Genomic DNA, 19,150 nt, shown 5'->3' with positions numbered 1-19,150 from the left:
TAATACAGTTTTAGAAGGTTAAAAAGAAAAGATTCAATGTCAACCCACAACCAAAAAATCCAAAAAAAAAAAACAAGTCAAAAAATCCAAAAAAACAACAAACGATTTATATTGCTGATAATAAAATTCTTTATTTAATTATTACTATTGTTTATCAAAAACAATAGTTTTTCGGATACATCCAAAACACTACCAGTCAATTTATGGTTTTTAAATGTAATTGTACTTGAAATCATATCTTTAGAGTTTGAAGTTGAGTTAATTAATTGATCATCATAATTAAAATTACTATTATTATCTCTGTTGTTGTAGGTATTTATAGTGGAAATAAGAGATCTATTTATAGCTTTTGTCTTTTTCTTTTCATTTTGTAAACTTAACAATAATTGATCCAAAGTTCTAGAGGTACTTTGATTTTTGGAATTTAAACTTTTACTTAATTGGATTTGGCTATTTAGTATATTATTATTATTACGAGTTGATGATAATGATGCCGACATTTGATTATTGTTGATGCCTACATTATTATTTATAATATTTTGTTTTCTTTTCATTGGGTTGGATGAGGTAGTGGCGGTGGAGGTGGTGGTAATAGTATCAAGATCATTAATTTTCATTTCATCAAAATGAACTCTATGATACTTTGAAGGAGAGGATAAATTATTATTAAAATTGGTCTGTCTTTTCTTTGATGGTGAAATTAAAATACTATTATTAAGACTCTTTATTGGTAATGATATAATCTTTTGATTTTGATATTGGCTATTAATATTGTAGTTATTATTATTATTATAATTTCCAATAAAACTATTAAAATCTAAAAGGTCATTAATCATTGAATCGCTATAAAATGACTGAATGAATGGAATCTTACTAATTTGATAAGAAAATATTGTTTCAAATATTAAATGCCATGGTATTACTATAAAATATCCATTATTAATTTTATTGAATTTCTCTATATATATATATAAATTAAATGTTAGTAATAAATTTTAGGAGAAGAAAAAAAAAAAAAAAAAAAAAAGAAAAAATGTAAATGAAAATTACCAAATTTTTCAATAAATTGATCATTAAAAATTTCTCTAACTTGGTTATCAATATTAATTGATTCGATTTTATCTTTTTGATGAGATGATATCCAATTATTGCATTGTTTAATTATTGGTTCAATTGCTTGATAGAGTGTTTGATTTTGTTGTGATGATGATGTTAAATTATTTGTTGTGTCATCAGCAATTTTAGATATTGCACCAACTAAATCTTTTAATTCATTTGGTAAATTATTTAAGAGAATTGAATTTAGTGATATTTTTATAGAGTTGAACACTTGATCACTATTCCAATAAGAAGTATTAAAACTTCCACTAAATTCTGGTATTGGCCATTGAATAGATTTCAAAGCAGGATTTGTTATAAAAGAAATCAATTGATTAATTACAAAATTGAAATAACTAACAATAGTTTGTGGTGTTGGGAGTTGTTGTTGTTGTTGCTGCTGCTGCTGCTGATTATATATTATTGGATTTTGGAATTGTTTTGAATAATGGCTAAAGATACTACTTGAAAATTTATTGACAATTACTGAATCAAATACCGAGGATAAAGGTCTTATCTCTGTGAATGGAATTGGAGGGGTATTACTACTTAACCATTGTAAAGATTTAACCAATATATTATCAGAATCACCATTAAAACTATTATAGACTATTGAATCAATTCTATCTACTTTGATTACTTTAATTTGATTTATAATTTCACCCCAAATTCTTTGATTATTGATAATATATTCTTCAATTGATCTTTCAATTTTATCATTATTATTATTATTATTATTATCCCCATTATCATTTATAATTAAAAATAATATTGGTATACGTTGAATAGGATCTTCAATTTGAATTGAATTTAAAATTCTAGACAATTGTAATTTACAATTAGAATCGAATCCAATACTTGTTGATATTTGAAATAATATCGAAGAGAGACCTCTAGTCATTTGAATATGTTGTAATTCCATATTATTATTATTATTATTACTATTATTAGTATTGGTATTGAAAACTCTATTTACGCAAATACCTATTGACCTATCAGCAGTTTTACTTTTCATTTGTGAATTTTGATCTTTGTATTCTATATGATATTTTTGAATTTGACATAATGTTGTAATATAGTTTTGTTGTTGTTGTTGTAATTTATTTCTCTCGTATGATAATTTATTTGAAATAATTTCAATAATTTGTTTAATGTTATTTTCACTATCATTAATATTATTATTATTAAATTGAGGATCTGGACAACAATATAAAAGTTTCCAAAATAGGGGTTTGCCTTTTTGATTTTGTCTATTAATTTTATCTAGATTATCGTATATATAAAATGGAATATTTATTGGTGATAAATCAATTTTAATTGGTTGTTGTTGTAGTAGTAGTGGTTGTTGTTGTTGTTGTTGTTGTTGTAATTGTGGTTGTAGTTGTTGTTGTTTTGAAATTGATTGAGGCTGAATTGATGGTGATAGTTTTTTAGGTGTTATTAAAGATTGTGATAATATAATAGGGTCTAAAGTATTTTCATTATCTAAATCTAGTGGAATTTCATCACCAATTTCTTGAATTTGTTTTTGTTGATTTTTAAAACGTAATAATTGAAATCTCCAACATCTAAACATATAGGAAAGTAATGTTTTATTCGATTTCTCTGAATAGGATTTTGTTTGTTTTTTAACAATAGGCATTGATGATTGAGGTGGTTTTGTTTGTAGTATTTGTGGTTGTTGTGGTAGTGATTGAACTTTGGATGTAGATTTTTCGAGCTCAATTAGATTTGAAGGGAAGGGAATTTGTTGTTGTTGTTGTTTCTGTTGCTGTTGATGTTGATTAAGACTGAAATTAGATTGTTTATTAACATATGGTGTTGATAAATTCATTGGAGATGATGGGAAATCAGTGAATTGTGGTTTAACAGTTGATATTGGTATTGGTGTATTTAAGTTGACATTATCTTCTTGTTGATCATTTCTATTTCTTCTTTTTTTATCCCTTTCAGTTGTTGTTATTGTTGAAGAGTCTATAAGAGATGTACTTTTACTACCTGGTAAAATGCTCATTGGTGTTGATGGTATCTCTTTTACAATTGGTGAACCAAATAAATCTTGTGGTAATGATGAATGTTTTGGTGTGACTATTTTTGTATCACCAAAGATGTTTTTTTTGTTATTGTTATTATTACTTTCATTATTAAAGATTGTTGGTGTTTTTGGTGTTGTATTAGAAATAGTTGGTGAAAATAATGAATTTGAGGATAAATTACTGCTACCACTATTTAATAAATTTGATGATTGTGTTATATTGGGCGTGGTTTCAATGGTTTTATTTGGAGGTGTAGTGATTTTAAGTGAATCATTGCCACCCAATGGTGGTGTTGATTGAGATGGTGAGATAATGTTAGTGTTGAATGATTTTTGTTGAGAAGAAGAAGAAGGAGTATTGGAGAATATAGATGAAGGTGGTGTTGTGGTTGCAAAGACTGAAGAAGAAGAAGAAGTTGGAAGTGTTTGTTTATTATTAGAAGTTGCACCAAAGATACTCTTATCAGGAAAAGAGGTTGGAAAAACACATGTTATCGATGATTTGTTTTCAATGGTTGTTGTTTTTAATGTAGAAGGAGTTGGTATGGTTGGTATTGATGTTGTTGTTGTTGTTATTGTTGTTGTTGGTGCTAATTGAGTTTGAAATATCGATTTTGAATTAACTACGTTGTTAATTCCAAAACCTGTTTTATTATTAAATAATGAAGAGGTAGAAGGAGTAGATGGTGATGTTATGGTTGGACTTTGACTTATTGTCATTTCTTTTGTTGTTGCTGCTGCTGTTGTTGGTAGTGGTGTTTGTTGTTGTTGTTGTTGTTTATTAAAAATAGATGGAGACCCAATCGTACTGATATTGTTGGTATTATTTATTTTTGGTGAAGTTTGAGGTATTTGTTTAACAAAAGTTGGTGAAATAGTTGGTAATTTAATTGGTATGGTTGATGTTGTTATTGGTGGTGGTGATGTTGTTGTCGTTGCTGTTGTTATTGTTGAAGGTAGGACTGGAGTTATTTTATTACTTAAACCAAAAGTAGCAATTGCATTTTTAGTTACTAAACTTCTCATTGGACCAGAAGCAGCTATTGAATAGTTATATTCAGATTGTTCAGATTCAGCATCTAGATTTTGTTTATTATATATTAAAGGATTTTGAAAAGATTGATCAAAATCAATGAAACATTTTCGATATTGAACGATTGGTACAGGTTCTGGTACATCAATAGTTTGTTGAAAAGTTTTAGGTGCACGTGACATTACAATGGAAGAACGATAAGGAGTGATTGAAATATCATTAATTTGATTAAAATTAAAAGAATGATTGAAAATAATTTGATCACCTCCACCACCACCACCATTATTATTATTATTATTATTATTATTATTTGAATCAATTGTAATACCATTGATTGTAGAAATGAAATGATTAGTTTCATTTGAATCAGAAAACATTAAGATATTATTAAAATCTTGAATTGGGAAAAGAGTAGTTGGTTGTTTCGGAGCTCTATAGGATCTAGCGATTCTTTTGATTGCAATCTTTCTAACATGAGTGAAATAACGATGAAGTATACACATTTGTAAATAAGTACCCGATAGAGTTAACATAAAGAATCTACTATAGTTGTCGGAACGATAAGCTTTCCAAACTTCGATTGCATATTGAATGAATGGATGATGAAAGATTGAACGAGGTATATCGATCATATAGGATACCAAATCATAGTTATTCTCTAAATTATTTAAAATGTAATAGGATCGGAATTCTGGTTCGTTGGTTGTCACTAGACCATTGGATTGTTTGAAATGATCATTGTAGAATTGTTTTAAAGAGGTTAAACAATTATTCAACTGTTCACGATTTTGAAATGCATTGAAATCCTTATCGGGTAGTTCACAAAGATAATGATGTGAAACAATGTGAAAACGAGTACATCTCTCATGGATATCGATTGAAATACCATCTTTTGAATGTTGAGATGTTAAATCTTGTCTAATGGATCTAGTTCTATCACGAATGAAATTTTGAATCTCTGAAAATGTTACACCAGGTCTTTGAAGTGATTCTTGATCAGAGATCTCATGAGTGATATAATTCATTACCTTTAATAACACATGTACTGGTCTAATTTCATCGGGTGGAATCTCTGTATTATCATCTGCTACATTTCTCTTATACTTTTTCAATAGGATTAACTCACCAGTGGTTGGGGTTTTCTCTAATATATTAATATCACCTGATGATGTTCTATGTTGTTTCTCTTTTGATGGTATAAAATCTAAACATAATCCAATTTTATGTCCATTATTATTTTTTAATGCTAATGTTGTTGTTGTTGTTGTTGTTGTTGTTGGTACTTGTTGGGCTAATGTAGGATTTGTATTTGATTGTGTAGCCTTAAGTGGTGGTGATTGATTAATATTATCATCTTCATCCTCATCTTCTTCATCCTCTTCTTCATCATCATCATTAATATCATCTTCTTCAATTTCATCTTCATCATCTAAATTATCTTCTTCATTCTTTAAAAGTGTTGATTGTTGTTTTTGTTTTTGTGGTTGTACTTGTGGTTGTTGTTGTGGTTGTTGTTGTGGCGCATTTTTCATTAATTGAAATCTTAAATTTCTTTCATGTGATCTTAACATTAACTCATCATCTTTCTTTAAAATTAAAGAAATATCACTACTATCATTTTTGTTGTTATTGTTGTTAAAGTTATTATTATTACTATTATTATTATTATTATTACTATTATTAGTATTTGATATTTGTGAAGTAGTACTAAAAGATGGCATTGATGATGATGTAGTTGAAGTTGGAAAAGTTTTATGTGGTTTAATTATAAGTATTGTATGTTGATATTTCTTTCCTTTCTTTAATGCTTCTGATGCTTCACTCTATAAAAATAAATAATTAATATTAAAAACAACTTGTTAGTATTTTTTGACCCTCTCTGTAATAAATAAATAAATAAATAAATAAATAAATAAATAAATAAATAAATAAATAAATAAATAAATAAATAATTACACTATTGGAATATGTTAAAGATAAATTAAAAGTATTATTCGGTTTCTTTTTAATGTTATCAACCGATAAAACTGTACCATATTGCCCAAAATGTCTTTTCATTTCATTGATTAATACTATATCATTAGCAATATTTGATGCTGGTACATTACTAACAAATAAAATATTGGTTTTATTATTTCCTTGAATTTTATTATTAATATTTTGATTATTATTATTAGTAGTAGTAGTGGTGGTATTATTATTGTTTAAATTGTTACCAACATTATTAAATGATGGAGTGAATGATGATGCATTTGGATTTAATGTCGAAGTTATTGAAAATGGTGAACTATTTCCAAAACTAATTGTATTACTACCAAGATTGTCTGTTGTTGTTGTTGTTGTTGTTGTTGTTGTTGTTGTTGATGGTGTTGTTGTATTTGAGTTATCAAATGTAGGAGTTCCAAATACAGGGTTGGTAGTACCCACTCCAAAAATAGAACCTGTATTGGCGGTACTATTATTGTTATTTGAAGTATTGGGTTTACCCCATATATTCTCCATTTTTAAAAATTAATAAATAATAATAATTATTTTTTATTTATTTTTTTTTTTCAAAAAAAAAAAAAAAAAAGAGTTAAATTTACAAAAAGTTGTGATAATTAAAAAAAAAAATGAAAAAAAAAAAAAAAAAAAATGAAAAAAAAAAAAAAAAAAAAAAATTGAAAATGAAAAAAAAAAAAAAAAAACTAAAAAAAGAATTGAGCATATTTTTTATTTAATTTCATTTTTATTTTTAATTTATTTTCCATTTTTCCCAAATTTGGAAAATAAAAAAAAAAAGAATTTATTTTTACTAAATTAGTACAATATTTACTAGTAAATTAATTATTTTCATAAGGTGATTTAATTGGAAATAAAGATTCAAAAAAGTTAAAAATTTGAAGACTTGTATTTTTATCTAAACTTTCACCCAATAAATCATTTAAACAAATTGTTTTTGATTTATTTTTATTGAGTAAAACTTCTTGAAAAGTTTTGTTTAAATTTTTATCATTTAAACCATAGTAGCCATTATTTGGTTCTTTAATGATATGTTGAGAGTATCTCTTTGCAAACTGATTATAGGTGAATGGTATTTGAATATCATTTACAGTTCTAAACTTATTTGAAGATGTCATTGATAGTTCTTTCTCCAATTCTCTTTTCATTAAGATCCAAATCTTTCTATTAAACACTTGAACACCATGTTGAGCATTTTGTCTAGGTTTTCCAAGAGTTTTCCAAATTCTATCCAATACTTTATTTGACATAACCAATGATTTAGCCCAAACATCCAATCTTTCATTATTTTCAATATCTGTATAACTTGATATAATTTCATCACTTTCAAATATATGTTGATTAAATTCAGAATCAAAGAAATCACTAACTTTTACTGGTTCTCTAAAAAATAAATCATCATTTAAATATAAAAAACAATTTGAAACTTCTTCTGGTAAATTCCAAAAATTTGATTCAATTGAATTTGAATTAAATGTTGGCAAATCATCTCTTTTTTTATATATTCAAAATTAAATAATTTTAATATATATTATGGATAAAATATATATATATATATATAAATTAAATTTAATTACTTACATATTTTTAAAAAATTGATTATGAAATATAAAATAAACATTTTGATGATTTGAAGTATTAAACCATGATGGAATTTGATTTGCAGTTACAATAAAAATATTCTTTATCCAAGGGGCGTACTTTCTAACACTACGTAATGAATATTTTAGACTACCATAATCTCTATATCTTTGAGTGTCATCTTCTGGTATACTATTATTTGATTCTTCTTCATCTCTACTATAATTTCCAATATTATTATTTTTATTATTATTATTATTATTATTATTAACATTATGATCATCACTTGAAGAAGGATAATTTTGATTACCGAGATCTATATTATATTTTCGTCTACTATTAATATGGTTTGGATCTGAACCATTAACCCATGTATATACTAAATCCACATATTCACATTTTCTAAGTAATATTTTAGTTTCTTTTAACTCCATTAAACCATTGGTTCTTAATAAAAAGTTACTCTCTAATAATGAAATTTTATCTTTTTCATATTTATATTGTTTCTTTAATATATTTTCATTATTAATATTTTTATTTTTATTAATTTTATTATTTATATTATTATTATTTTTACTTTTATTATTATTATTATTATTATTATTATTATTATTATTATTATTATTATTATTATTGCTATTATTGCTATTATTATTATTATTATAATTATCCGAATTTAATTTATTTTTATTATTTATAATTGAATAATTGAGTATAAGAAAAAGAGATATTATAAATAGAGATAATATTATAAATTTAAATTTTCTGCCCATATTATAATATATATACAATTAATTTTTTTTTTTTTTTTTTTTTGGTTGTATAACTAATTTTTTTTTTTTTTATTTTTTTTGGTTGTATAACTAATTTTTTTTTTTTTAAAAGTTTTTTTTTTTTTTTTTATCGTTTTTCGGTTAAATAATATTTAAATTTTATTTTTTTTATTTATTCATGCTTTTTTTTAGTCAATTGTTTATTTTTTTAATTTTTTTTTACCCCCATTTAAAAAATTTAAACAGATTGAATTTTCAAATGACATGACAGGTGTCATTAATCATTATTAAAAAATTTAAATATAAATACACCACAAATAAAAAAATAAAAAAAAAAAAAAAAATTATAATGGTTTTGATATTATATTTTTAATACCATTAAAAAAAAAATTATAAATTATTTTAATTTCCTAATTAATTTATTTTGTTTAGTTGGATTGGACATTATTAAAATTATAATAAAGAATTTTATTATTTAAAATTTAAAAAAAAATAGATTCTTGCAAGAATTGAACAATTGACCAACATTAAGTTGCGAGTTCAATTCTCATCTTAATTGTTATTGAATTAATTTTTTTTTATTTTTTTTTTTTTTTATTTATTTTCTCGTTTATTTATTTGTAAATTAAAAAATTAATTAGTAATTATAAGGTAAGTTTTTTTTTTTTTTTTTTTTTTACATGCCATTATTTTTTTTTTTTTTTTATTTCTTTTATTTTATATTTTTTTTTTTTGTTTTTTTTTTTTATTTTTTTTTAAATGTAAAATAACATTTAAAAATAAGGTTTGGAGTATAAATAAAAATAACTAAATAAAAAAATAAAATCAAATTATACTAAATCCATATGGTAGCACTTACATTTTTTTAAAAATTGTTAAAAATAACTGTAATGAATTATTTGAAATTAAAAAAATAAAAAAAAAATTAAATATTCATTTTACAAATTCCAATGTTACCCCTAATTCATTAATTATTAAATTTGAAATTTTTTCCGGTATATTTTTTTTTTTTTTTATTTTTTTAATTTTATTTTTTTATTTTTTTTATTTTTTTATTAATTTTATGTTCACGAACATAAAAAAAATATATATAAATAATTGGTTAATTAAAAAAAAAAATAAAAAAAAAAAAAAAATAATTAAAAAAAATAATTAAAAAAAAAAAAAAAAAAAATTAAAAAATAAAAAAAAATAAAAAAAAAAAAAAAAATTAAAATGGTTCGAAAGGCAACAAAAAAAACCATTAAAAAAGTAAAACAAGTTGAAGAATTCAATGACGATGATGAAATTATTGAAGAAATAGTTGAAGAAATTGAAGAAGTAGTTGAACAAAGAGATGAAGTAAATGATGAATTTCAAGAAGAAGAAGAAGAACTAGAAGATGATGATGATGATGAAGATGATGAAGATGAAATTGTATTCACTTCAATCAGAACCACAGCAACAACAACAACACCAATAAATCAACACAATGATAAAGAGAAAGAAAAAAAGAAAGATAAACAAGAAGAATATATTGATAGTGATGATGACGATGATGATGATGGTGATGAAAATTATTATTTAAATAATAATAATAATAATAATAATAATATCAATAATAATAATAATTATAATAATAATAATTATAATAATAATAATACACCAACAGAACCAATTAAAACTGAAACTATATTTTATAATCCACCAATTAGAAAAAGAAATGAAATTAATGGTACAGTGAATACAGTTTCAGGTGGTAAGTCATCAAAGAACATCATAGAGAAGATGGGTGAACAATCATGGGGTGATATGTATACGCCATCTAAATGTTTACAAATTTCCAAACAAAATTGTGAACTTCAGAGTAAATATTATACAGAGGCACAATTGGAAAGATTGTCAAGTGAGATTCGCCGTAATCCATCAATGGCTTCAAAGAGTTATCATTTCCTCTCACTTGGTTTAACAACAAAGATTAATCATCAATGGATTAGAGCATTGATATCAATGGCTCTATTGATCTCATTGGTGGCTATCATCTTTTATCTACCATTACCACATTTGAAACATATCATAATGTCACCAACTGGACCATCCATTCAAACTTCAAAGACCACTGGTGAATTTGATCAATTCGATTTCAACAATCCATCAATTGCAACCAAATTAACAGCATTCAAAGATAATTGGAGAAGATTCTCAATTGTTGGTGTTTCAAATTTCCTCTGTTCAAATTATAATTTTAATCCAATTGATTACAGTGATGGTGGTGGTGATGGTGGTGATGGTGGTAATACATCAATACCAAAAGAATTCTCAACAGTTCAGGAATTAAAAAATTTAAAAATATTTGGTTCTTGTATATTGTTTGGTGTGATTTTATTCGTGGTTTGGTTATTTGCAACTCGTTTAGCTGAAAAGGAAATTATTATCAAATCCAATTTACCATTACAATTTTTACATAGTATTCTTACATTGTTGGTCATACCATTGCTATCCATGTTGTTTTGGTCATTGGTTCTTTTATACTTTATTCAAACTCTATTGATTGGTAATCAAGTCAATGGTCAAGAGGATATATTCTATTGTGTAAATCATCTTTCAAATTCTCTATCAGAGATTAGTTCCTTTTCACCTGCTCGTGAATTGTTCTTGGGTTCTGTTGGAATTGTAATGCGTTTGGTTAATTATTTCTATCCATTATCAATCGAATCTTTGGCTTTACATCAATCAACTTTATACGATACCAAAAATGTTTATCAAATGAAATTGGTTTCTTTCCTTTGGACAATTATTGTTGGTTCTTTTATTTATCATACATTTTTAATTTCAAGTTATCTTTATTCGATATTTCATGAATATCATCCAACAACAACAACAACAACAACAACAACAATTAATACTACCACCAACACCACCTCTAACACTTCTCAACAATCAAATCCATTATCAAAAAGATTAAAATCAAATCAAATTGATCCTTCTTCATTTAATTTATTCTCCTTGGATGTAAAGTTTTTACCATCATTCATACCAGAGGTATTGATAACCCAAAACTTTATCATTGTTTTCATTTGGACCATTGCCGCCTCTCTCTTATGGATTTATGGTGTTCCTCCAAATTTACATATTCATGAAGGTGAAATATTCTTTATCTTTATCGCTTTGGCTCCTCTAATAAAATCAATCTATAATTTAATCATCATTGAACAAAAAAAAGATAAAATTAACCAAGTTCACAATGAAATCTCTTGGAAATCTGAACCTGAAATCTTAGAATTACAACGTCAACGTTTAGAACAAGATCAATTAGATCAACAACAATTTGATGAATTAATTGATAATTAATCATCATCATCAACAACAACAACAACAACAACAACAACAACAACAACAACAACAACAACAACAACAACAACAACAACAACAACAACAACAACAACAACAACAACAATTTGATAAATTAATTCATTAAATTTAAAAAATAAAATAAAAATAAATAAAAATAAAAAAATAAAAAAATAAAAAATAAAAAATAAAATGAATAATAATAAAGATAATAAAAAAAATAATAATAATAATAAATTTTCAATTTACACATTTTAGAAAATAGCAATATGGATTAAAATATTTTAAAAATCAATATTACATCATCCAGGAAATACATAAATAATGAAAATAATAAAAATAATAAAATAATAATAATAATAATAATAATAATAATAATAATAATAATAATAATAATGGATTATCATATTTTTATTTGTATATACATATCCCCTCCTCAATAATAAATTTACCACACAACATAAATAAATTACACCACACATAATTCCAAAAATAAAAAAAAAAAAAAAAAAAAAAAAAAATAAAAATAAACAAATATTAAATTAAAAATTAAAAATTAAATAAAAAAATAAAAATAAATAAACAAATATTAAATTTTTTTTTTTTAAAAAAAAAAAATATAACATTTTTTTTTTATATTATCACTTTTATTTTATCTTTCCATATAACAAATAATTAAAAAAAAATAAAAAAATAAAAAAAAAAATATAAATTAAAAAAAAAAAAAAGAGAAAAAAAAAAGATTTTTTTTTTTTTTTTTTTTTTTTTTTTTTTATAAAAATAATAAATAATAGATTAAAACAAATAAAAATAAAAAATGAGTAGGAATAATAATTATAATGGACCAACAACATCAAGTGGTAAAAGTATTGGTGGTATAAATAAGAGTACAAATCGTAATCGTAATCGTAGAAATAATAATTATAGTAATGATAGCAATAGTAGTGGTGGTGGTGGAAGTTATTCATCAGCATCATCTTCAAGAAGAACTAATAGTAATGGTAGTAATAGTAGTATTAGTAGTAATGGTACATCAATGAGTGAAGAAATTATTGAAGAATCAACATTTGATTCATCAGGTAATAATAATAGTGGTGGTGGTAGTGGTGGTGGTGGTGGATCCACAAGTGTAACTTCAAAAAAGATAATTAATGGTGTTAAAAATACAACTACAACCTCAACATTATCATCTTCATCTAGTTGTATTCAAAGTAACAATAATAATAATGGTAATAATAATGGTAATGGTAATGGTGGAGTATATAGTGTTGGTGGTCTTTTAGGTAGTAGTGGAGGTATGATGCAACCATTACCTGGTGGTGGTCCAATTAATTTATCATCATCTACAGGAATGCAATATCCACAAGGATCAGTTGATAATTTGATGGCACCAAATGTAAATAGAGATGGTGGTGGTCATTTTGGTAATTATACGCCTTTTCTTAGTAAAGATTTTATGAATAATATCATTGGTCAACCAAGAGCACCATTAGGTCATATGAGACCACAAGATATTTATGAACAAACTCAATTAAGAAAACAACAAATGGAAAATAAAGCAAATCTTGAAGAAATTTATGATGAAAATGATAACGAGGATGATGATGATGATGATGATGATGATGAAGAAGAATATGAAGATGATGATGATAATGCTGATAATACTGATCATACTACACAACAATCAAATCAACGTCGTCGTAATGATAGATTCTCTGACTATCAAGGTGATGAAGATGAAGATATTGCTTTACAAAGAGCTATTAATGAATCCATAAGATTACAACAACAACAGCAGCAACAACAAAAACAACAACAACAAAAAACAAAGCAAACTAATAATAATAATAATAATAATAATAATAATAATAATAATAATAATAATAATAATAATAATAATAATAATAATAATAATCAAAATAATCAAAATAATCATAGACAACCATCACCACCGCCACAACAACAACAACAACAATCACAACAATCACCACAACAATCACAACAATCAAAAAATAATAATCAAACAAATAAACCAAATTTAGGCTCACCAAATACACCATCAAGAAGAAAGGTTAGATTTGGTGGGTCATCACCAAATGATGAAATTAATGAATATAAACAAAATAGCGGAAACTATAATAATAGTAGTAATAATAATAATAATAATCAAAATAATAATCAAAATAATCAAAATAATAAATATGGTTATAGAGTTAATAATTGTTTAAATATTAGTAATGAATCTGATGATAATGAAGAAGAATATTATGAGAATAATCCAGAAGCACAACAATTTCTATCATCAATAGATAAAGGTAGATTAGAACATAAGAAAATGATAAAAGATTCAAGAAAGATTAGAGAGGAACAAGAGAGAGAATTTAATGAATCTTTGAAAAAAGATAGAGAAAAGAAAGAAGAGGAAGAATTAGAGAGAGCTTTAAAATTATCGATGGAAATTGAACAACAAACTCAAATCTCCATAAAAAGAGATAGATTACCAGTGGATCCATCGATTGGATTATCTCTGGATCAAATTAAATCTTCTCCTATTAAAATTTGTGAAATCTCAATCAGTTTACCACCTGATGGTACTAGAATCACTAGAAAATTCTTTGTAAATAACACTTTTCAATCAATTCGTGATTGGGTAGATATTCATTTATTCGATTCAAACTCTCAAATAAATTTATCAACCTATGAATTAGTAACCAATTTCCCAAAAGAATCTTTAACTGATAATTCAAAAACTTTATTAGATTTACATTTATACCCACGTGCAATTTTAAATTTAAGAGAACCTTAATATTTAATAATAATAATAAATAAAATAAAAATAAAAATATTTAAATAATAAAAAATAAAAAATTATGAAAAAAAAAAAAAAAATACCTTTTTAGATTTCTGGAAATCTAATAAGTTTTTCCAACAAAAAAAATAACTTTTCCTTTTGTTTTTTTTTTTTTTTTTCAAAATTTTTTTTTTTTTCTTTTTTTTTTTTTTTTTATTTTATTTTTACCAACCACAACCTTATCATCATCATTGCCATCAACTAATCTAAAAATAAAATAAAATTCAAAATGGGTAAAAGAAAAACAAGTAAAAACTCAGAAAAAGAAATGGAAGCATATTTTATTCCAAAATCATCTAAAATGGATGTTATAACACTTATAGAACATATATCAGCAAATGTTGCTAGGGATGCCGAAATTGATTTAATAGATCATGAAAAAGTAACTGATCACACAACAGGAATAGTAAAATTATTGGTACACGAATTAAATAATAAAAAGTTTAAATTGGACCCTCCTAAAAATAAAGAAACAACAAAAGATCTTGGAGAGAAACAACAATCAAAGAAATCCTTGGAATTAGATCAGAAAATTGTGAATGCTAAATCTCAATATGCATGGTTAGGTAGTTTAATTAAAGTTCAAAAAGAGTATGTATATCGCCCCTCTTATCAATTATTTTTATTATTATTTCTTCTTCATTAATTTAATAATTAAATTATAAAAATAACAATATTTAATAATAATTGAATAAATAATAATTGAAAATATTTATTTTATTAATTCATAGTGAACTTTCTAAAGAATTAAATAAACTTGAAATATTAAAAAAAAGAAAAATAAATTGTAAAGTCACTAAAAAGATTATAGAGGAACATAGAAAAATGAAAGAAAAAGAAAAAGAAGAGGCTAAAGAATACCTTTCTAGAAATCATAAAAGTAATTTTCTTGATGAAAAGTATGGAAAATATAAAGACCCTGCTGAAGATATGTCATTTTTAATCCCAATAAGGGATGATTTATAACAATTGTGTTTAAACACAATTATTTTTATCAACTCCTTTTATTTTATATTGAAATTGTTTTTTTCAACAGTTCCATCAATAGTTAGATTTAAACTTTGTAGATATCAAAACTCATAAAAAACTAATGATAATTTAGAATTAACTAGAAATATTCAAATTCAATCAAAAGTTATAACATTTAAATTTAAAGAATAATATTTCTTTTTTTTTTTTGCGTCAAAACTCGTCCAAAGGATATCTGTCAAATGATAAAGAAAATTACCTTCTTTTTCAAAAAAAAAAATAAATAAATAAAAAAATATCTAAATTTCCAATTTTTAAATTCAAGATCAATAAAATTATTATCAAAAAATTTCTTACACACAGTATAATAAGGTTATGTTTTTTTTTTTGAAACAGGAGTTTTCCAAAAATAAATAAATTTTATTTATTTTTATATTTTCATACACAAAAAAAAAAAAAATTCCAACGACAAAAAAAAAAAAAAAAAAATCCAATCTTTTTTATTTTTACGAAATGGCCAAAAAGAGATCAAAAGAAAATATAGAAAATGAATCATCTGATGAAGAAATAGAAAAGAAAAAATTAAAAAGGGATAAACATGAAGAAAAAGAATTAAATAAAAAAGAAAAGAAAGAAAAGAAAGAAAAGAAAGAAAAGAAAGAAAAGAAAGAAAAGAAAGAAAAAAAAGAAAAGAAAGAAAAGAAAGAAAAGAAAGAAAAGAAAGATGAAAATGATTTGGATAAAGGCTGTTCAGATAAAAGTAGAGATAATAAAGAAATAAACAACGAGGATAAAAAAGATAAAAAAGATAAAAAAGATAAAAAAGATGAACGCAAAGAAAACAATGAAAAAAAAGATAAAAATGAAAAAAAAGATAATATAGAAATAAAAGAATTAAACTCTGGTAAATTAAAAGAAAATGAACTTGAAGATGATAATAATAATAATAATAATAATAATATAAAATTAGAAAAAGATAATAAATTTAAAGAAAATGAAAACTTGGAAGATAATAATGAAAATGATAATAATGATAATAATGATAATAATGAAAAGATAATAAAAGAAATATTAATATATAATAATAAAGAAGATATGGAAAAGATAGACTTTAAAAAGTTACCTTGGTTTGAAAGTATTAAAGAGAAATTTTCAAATATTATATGGTCAAAAAATATAAATGAATCACCAACTATTCTTGTAATTTTTGAAGAGGTAGAATGTGAATTCTTTGTAAATATGATAACATCAATCTATTATCAAGAGTTATCAATAGCATATAACTCTACATTAAGTAGTAAGAGGATAATAGTTGGATTTGATTTAGAGGGTACAATACCATATTCTATTCAAATATCAACAAAAACCGTATCAGCTGTTATATACATCAAAGCAATGGGTAAATTAACAGATGGTTTAATTAAATTATTAAAGGATAAAAGTATAATTAAAGCAGGTACTGGTGTTAAAAGTGATTTTGAACGTATATCAAAGATATTTCCAAGTGTAAAGAGTGAATCAGCATTGGATGTTGGTTGTGTTGCATTCAGAAGTGGTATTACAAATAATTATTTACCACTTGAAGTATTGGCAATTGATTTACTTGGTTTAGGTAAATATAATTTCCACCGTCAATATAAAGCAAAACCAAATAATCGTGAAGATTGGATAACTCAAACCATCAATGATATGGATCAACATAAATATGCAGCTATAGACGCTTGGTTAGGTTATAAATTAGCTGAAACACTCTATACAAATCTAAAGAATCATTCATCATTCTATGATTGGTCAAAATCAAATCTAACTGGTAATTTCCAATTTCGTGATCATAAAGACTTTGAAAAAATAGAAGAATCAATAGTTTTCGATGAAAATAATCAAATTAATTATTTCCCATTTTCAAAGATCCCTCCAAAATTAAATAATACTGCCGTGGCAACAACAAATTTTAATCAAATTCAAGAGTCAAAAGCTTCATCAAAAATAAAAAATGCTGAAAAATATGAAAAAGCAAATAATCATGAAAATTTATTAAAGTTACAAGAAATTAAAAAAAAGAATAAAAGACCTTTTATTTAAATAAATAACTTTTTTTTTTTTTTTTTTTATTTTATTTTTTATTTTTTATTTCTTTTTTAAAACTTCAATTTGTAATAATAATTCATTAATTTGATTTTTATATAAATCCTTTAAATCCATAATATCCAAACGTAATTCATTTACAGCTTCTTCTTTTTCACCCAACATTAACAAAGTGGTTTGATAACGTTGTTGAATATCTTTAATCTCTTGACGTTGTAATTTCAATTCTTTACATTCACTTAATAATTCCTCATTATCAGTGGTAAGTTTTACTAATTCATCCTCTAATTTCTTTCTTGAATGATTTAATGATTGAACTTGAGCTTGTAATGACATTGCTTCACCCTCTTTTTGTGATAATGAAGATTGTAAATACTCTAAAGATGCTGGTAATAATCCATTTCCAACTGAATGATTTAAAAAGTCATGGTTACTTGGTGTTTTCTTTAATCCACTAAATAATCCTTTATTTTGTTGTTGTGGTGGTGTTGAAATTGAACCATTATTAATTTTATCTGTACTATTTGATAATGACGAACCATTATTATTATTATTATTATTATTATTATTATTATTATTATTAATTTGATTTTGATTTTCTTGTTGTTGTTGTTGTTGTAATTGTTGTTGTAATAATAACTGTTGTTGTTTTTTTAAAAAGTTTGAAGTTTCTTTTTCATAAAGTTCTTTTTCTTTTTGTCTTTTATCTTCTAAATCTTTAAGTTCTTTATTTGAAAGTGTTAAACGTTCTTCCAATATTGAGATGGTATTTAAATGTTGATCGATTTTTGATTGTAAAGTTGAAGAAGAGGATTCTAAATCTTGTATTTTTGAAAGATGATCCGATTGTATGGATTTAAGTTGTTGTAACTCTGTGATTGTAGATTTTAATTTCTTTTTATCAATTTTACTTTCACTCTCTAATAATTGGAATTTTAGAGTTAACTCTTCCAATTCAGAGAGGATCTCTTGTTGATTTCTAACTACATGTTCAGCTTTTAAACGTTCTTCACGTAATTGATTATTTAATTGTTTCTCTAAAGTTTCCCAAGTCGATTGTCTTTCATTGAATTGTTCTTGAATGGATTCAATTTGTTTTAAGAGTGGACGAGTTGCTTGAGGTATTGAAGAGCTTAATTGATCATTACGAATTTCAGCATCTCTACATCGTTGTTGAAGATGAGCTATCTCTTTATTTAATTCCTCCTCTTTCCAAGTTTGTTTCTCATTATTTCTATTGATAGTTGAACGATGTTCTTGTATAAAAGTTTCCAATTGTTCTATTTTATCAAGAAACTCTTTCTTTTCATTGTTTGCAATCAATTGGAATTCACTTTTAATTCTGGATCTCTCCTCTTGTAACTGTTTATTGTAACGATCAATCTCAATGGAAT

At 24.0% G+C, this 19,150-nt stretch overlaps 7 protein-coding genes across 7 annotated transcripts in view; 4 read left to right on the top strand and 3 right to left on the bottom strand.

Annotated features, from left to right (window-relative positions):
• Nucleotides 1-134: 134 nt before the first annotated feature.
• Nucleotides 135-6,668, bottom strand: DDB_G0274789 (hypothetical protein; the record flags this gene model as incomplete). The annotated part of the gene is made up of 3 exons (XM_638811.1): nucleotides 135-958; nucleotides 1,051-5,989; nucleotides 6,123-6,668. 3 exons carry the CDS (start codon nucleotides 6,666-6,668, stop codon nucleotides 135-137), a joined length of 6,309 nt encoding a protein of 2,102 aa, XP_643903.1.
• A 320-nt stretch (nucleotides 6,669-6,988) lies between these two features.
• gpt7 (Stealth family protein) lies at nucleotides 6,989-8,521 on the bottom strand (the record flags this gene model as incomplete). The annotated part of the gene is made up of 2 exons (XM_638810.1): nucleotides 6,989-7,658; nucleotides 7,749-8,521. 2 exons carry the CDS (start codon nucleotides 8,519-8,521, stop codon nucleotides 6,989-6,991), a joined length of 1,443 nt encoding a protein of 480 aa, XP_643902.1.
• Nucleotides 8,522-9,736: 1,215 nt separating this feature from the next.
• On the top strand, nucleotides 9,737-11,851 carry DDB_G0274347 (hypothetical protein; the record flags this gene model as incomplete). The annotated part of the gene is made up of 1 exon (XM_638809.1): nucleotides 9,737-11,851. One exon carries the CDS (start codon nucleotides 9,737-9,739, stop codon nucleotides 11,849-11,851), a length of 2,115 nt encoding a protein of 704 aa, XP_643901.1.
• Nucleotides 11,852-12,668: 817 nt separating this feature from the next.
• On the top strand, nucleotides 12,669-14,657 carry DDB_G0274349 (UBX domain-containing protein; the record flags this gene model as incomplete). Its single annotated transcript, XM_638808.1, has 1 exon — nucleotides 12,669-14,657. The coding sequence occupies one exon, from the start codon at nucleotides 12,669-12,671 to the stop codon at nucleotides 14,655-14,657; it is 1,989 nt and encodes a 662-aa protein (XP_643900.1).
• A 274-nt stretch (nucleotides 14,658-14,931) lies between these two features.
• On the top strand, nucleotides 14,932-15,668 carry DDB_G0274787 (hypothetical protein; the record flags this gene model as incomplete). Its single annotated transcript, XM_638807.1, has 2 exons — nucleotides 14,932-15,293; nucleotides 15,434-15,668. 2 exons carry the CDS (start codon nucleotides 14,932-14,934, stop codon nucleotides 15,666-15,668), a joined length of 597 nt encoding a protein of 198 aa, XP_643899.1.
• A 516-nt stretch (nucleotides 15,669-16,184) lies between these two features.
• DDB_G0274351 (5'-3' exonuclease domain-containing protein) lies at nucleotides 16,185-17,753 on the top strand (the record flags this gene model as incomplete). The annotated part of the gene is made up of 1 exon (XM_638806.1): nucleotides 16,185-17,753. One exon carries the CDS (start codon nucleotides 16,185-16,187, stop codon nucleotides 17,751-17,753), a length of 1,569 nt encoding a protein of 522 aa, XP_643898.1.
• A 45-nt stretch (nucleotides 17,754-17,798) lies between these two features.
• DDB_G0274785 (TMF1-like protein) overlaps nucleotides 17,799-19,150 on the bottom strand; it is a gene marked incomplete at both ends in the record, with an annotated part of 3,338 nt that continues 1,986 nt past the window's right edge. Inside the window, one exon of the mRNA XM_638805.1 lies at nucleotides 17,799-19,150. This exon is cut by the window's right edge and continues 1,117 nt beyond it. Coding sequence (XP_643897.1) covers nucleotides 17,799-19,150 — 1,352 coding nt within the window.

The sequence above is a fragment of the Dictyostelium discoideum genome (assembly GCF_000004695.1).
Source record: "Dictyostelium discoideum AX4 chromosome 2 chromosome, whole genome shotgun sequence".
Classification (NCBI taxonomy): Eukaryota; Evosea; class Eumycetozoa; order Dictyosteliales; family Dictyosteliaceae; genus Dictyostelium; species Dictyostelium discoideum.
Note: the sequence above shows the minus strand (reverse complement) of the source record. Positions and strands in the feature narration are given on the sequence as shown.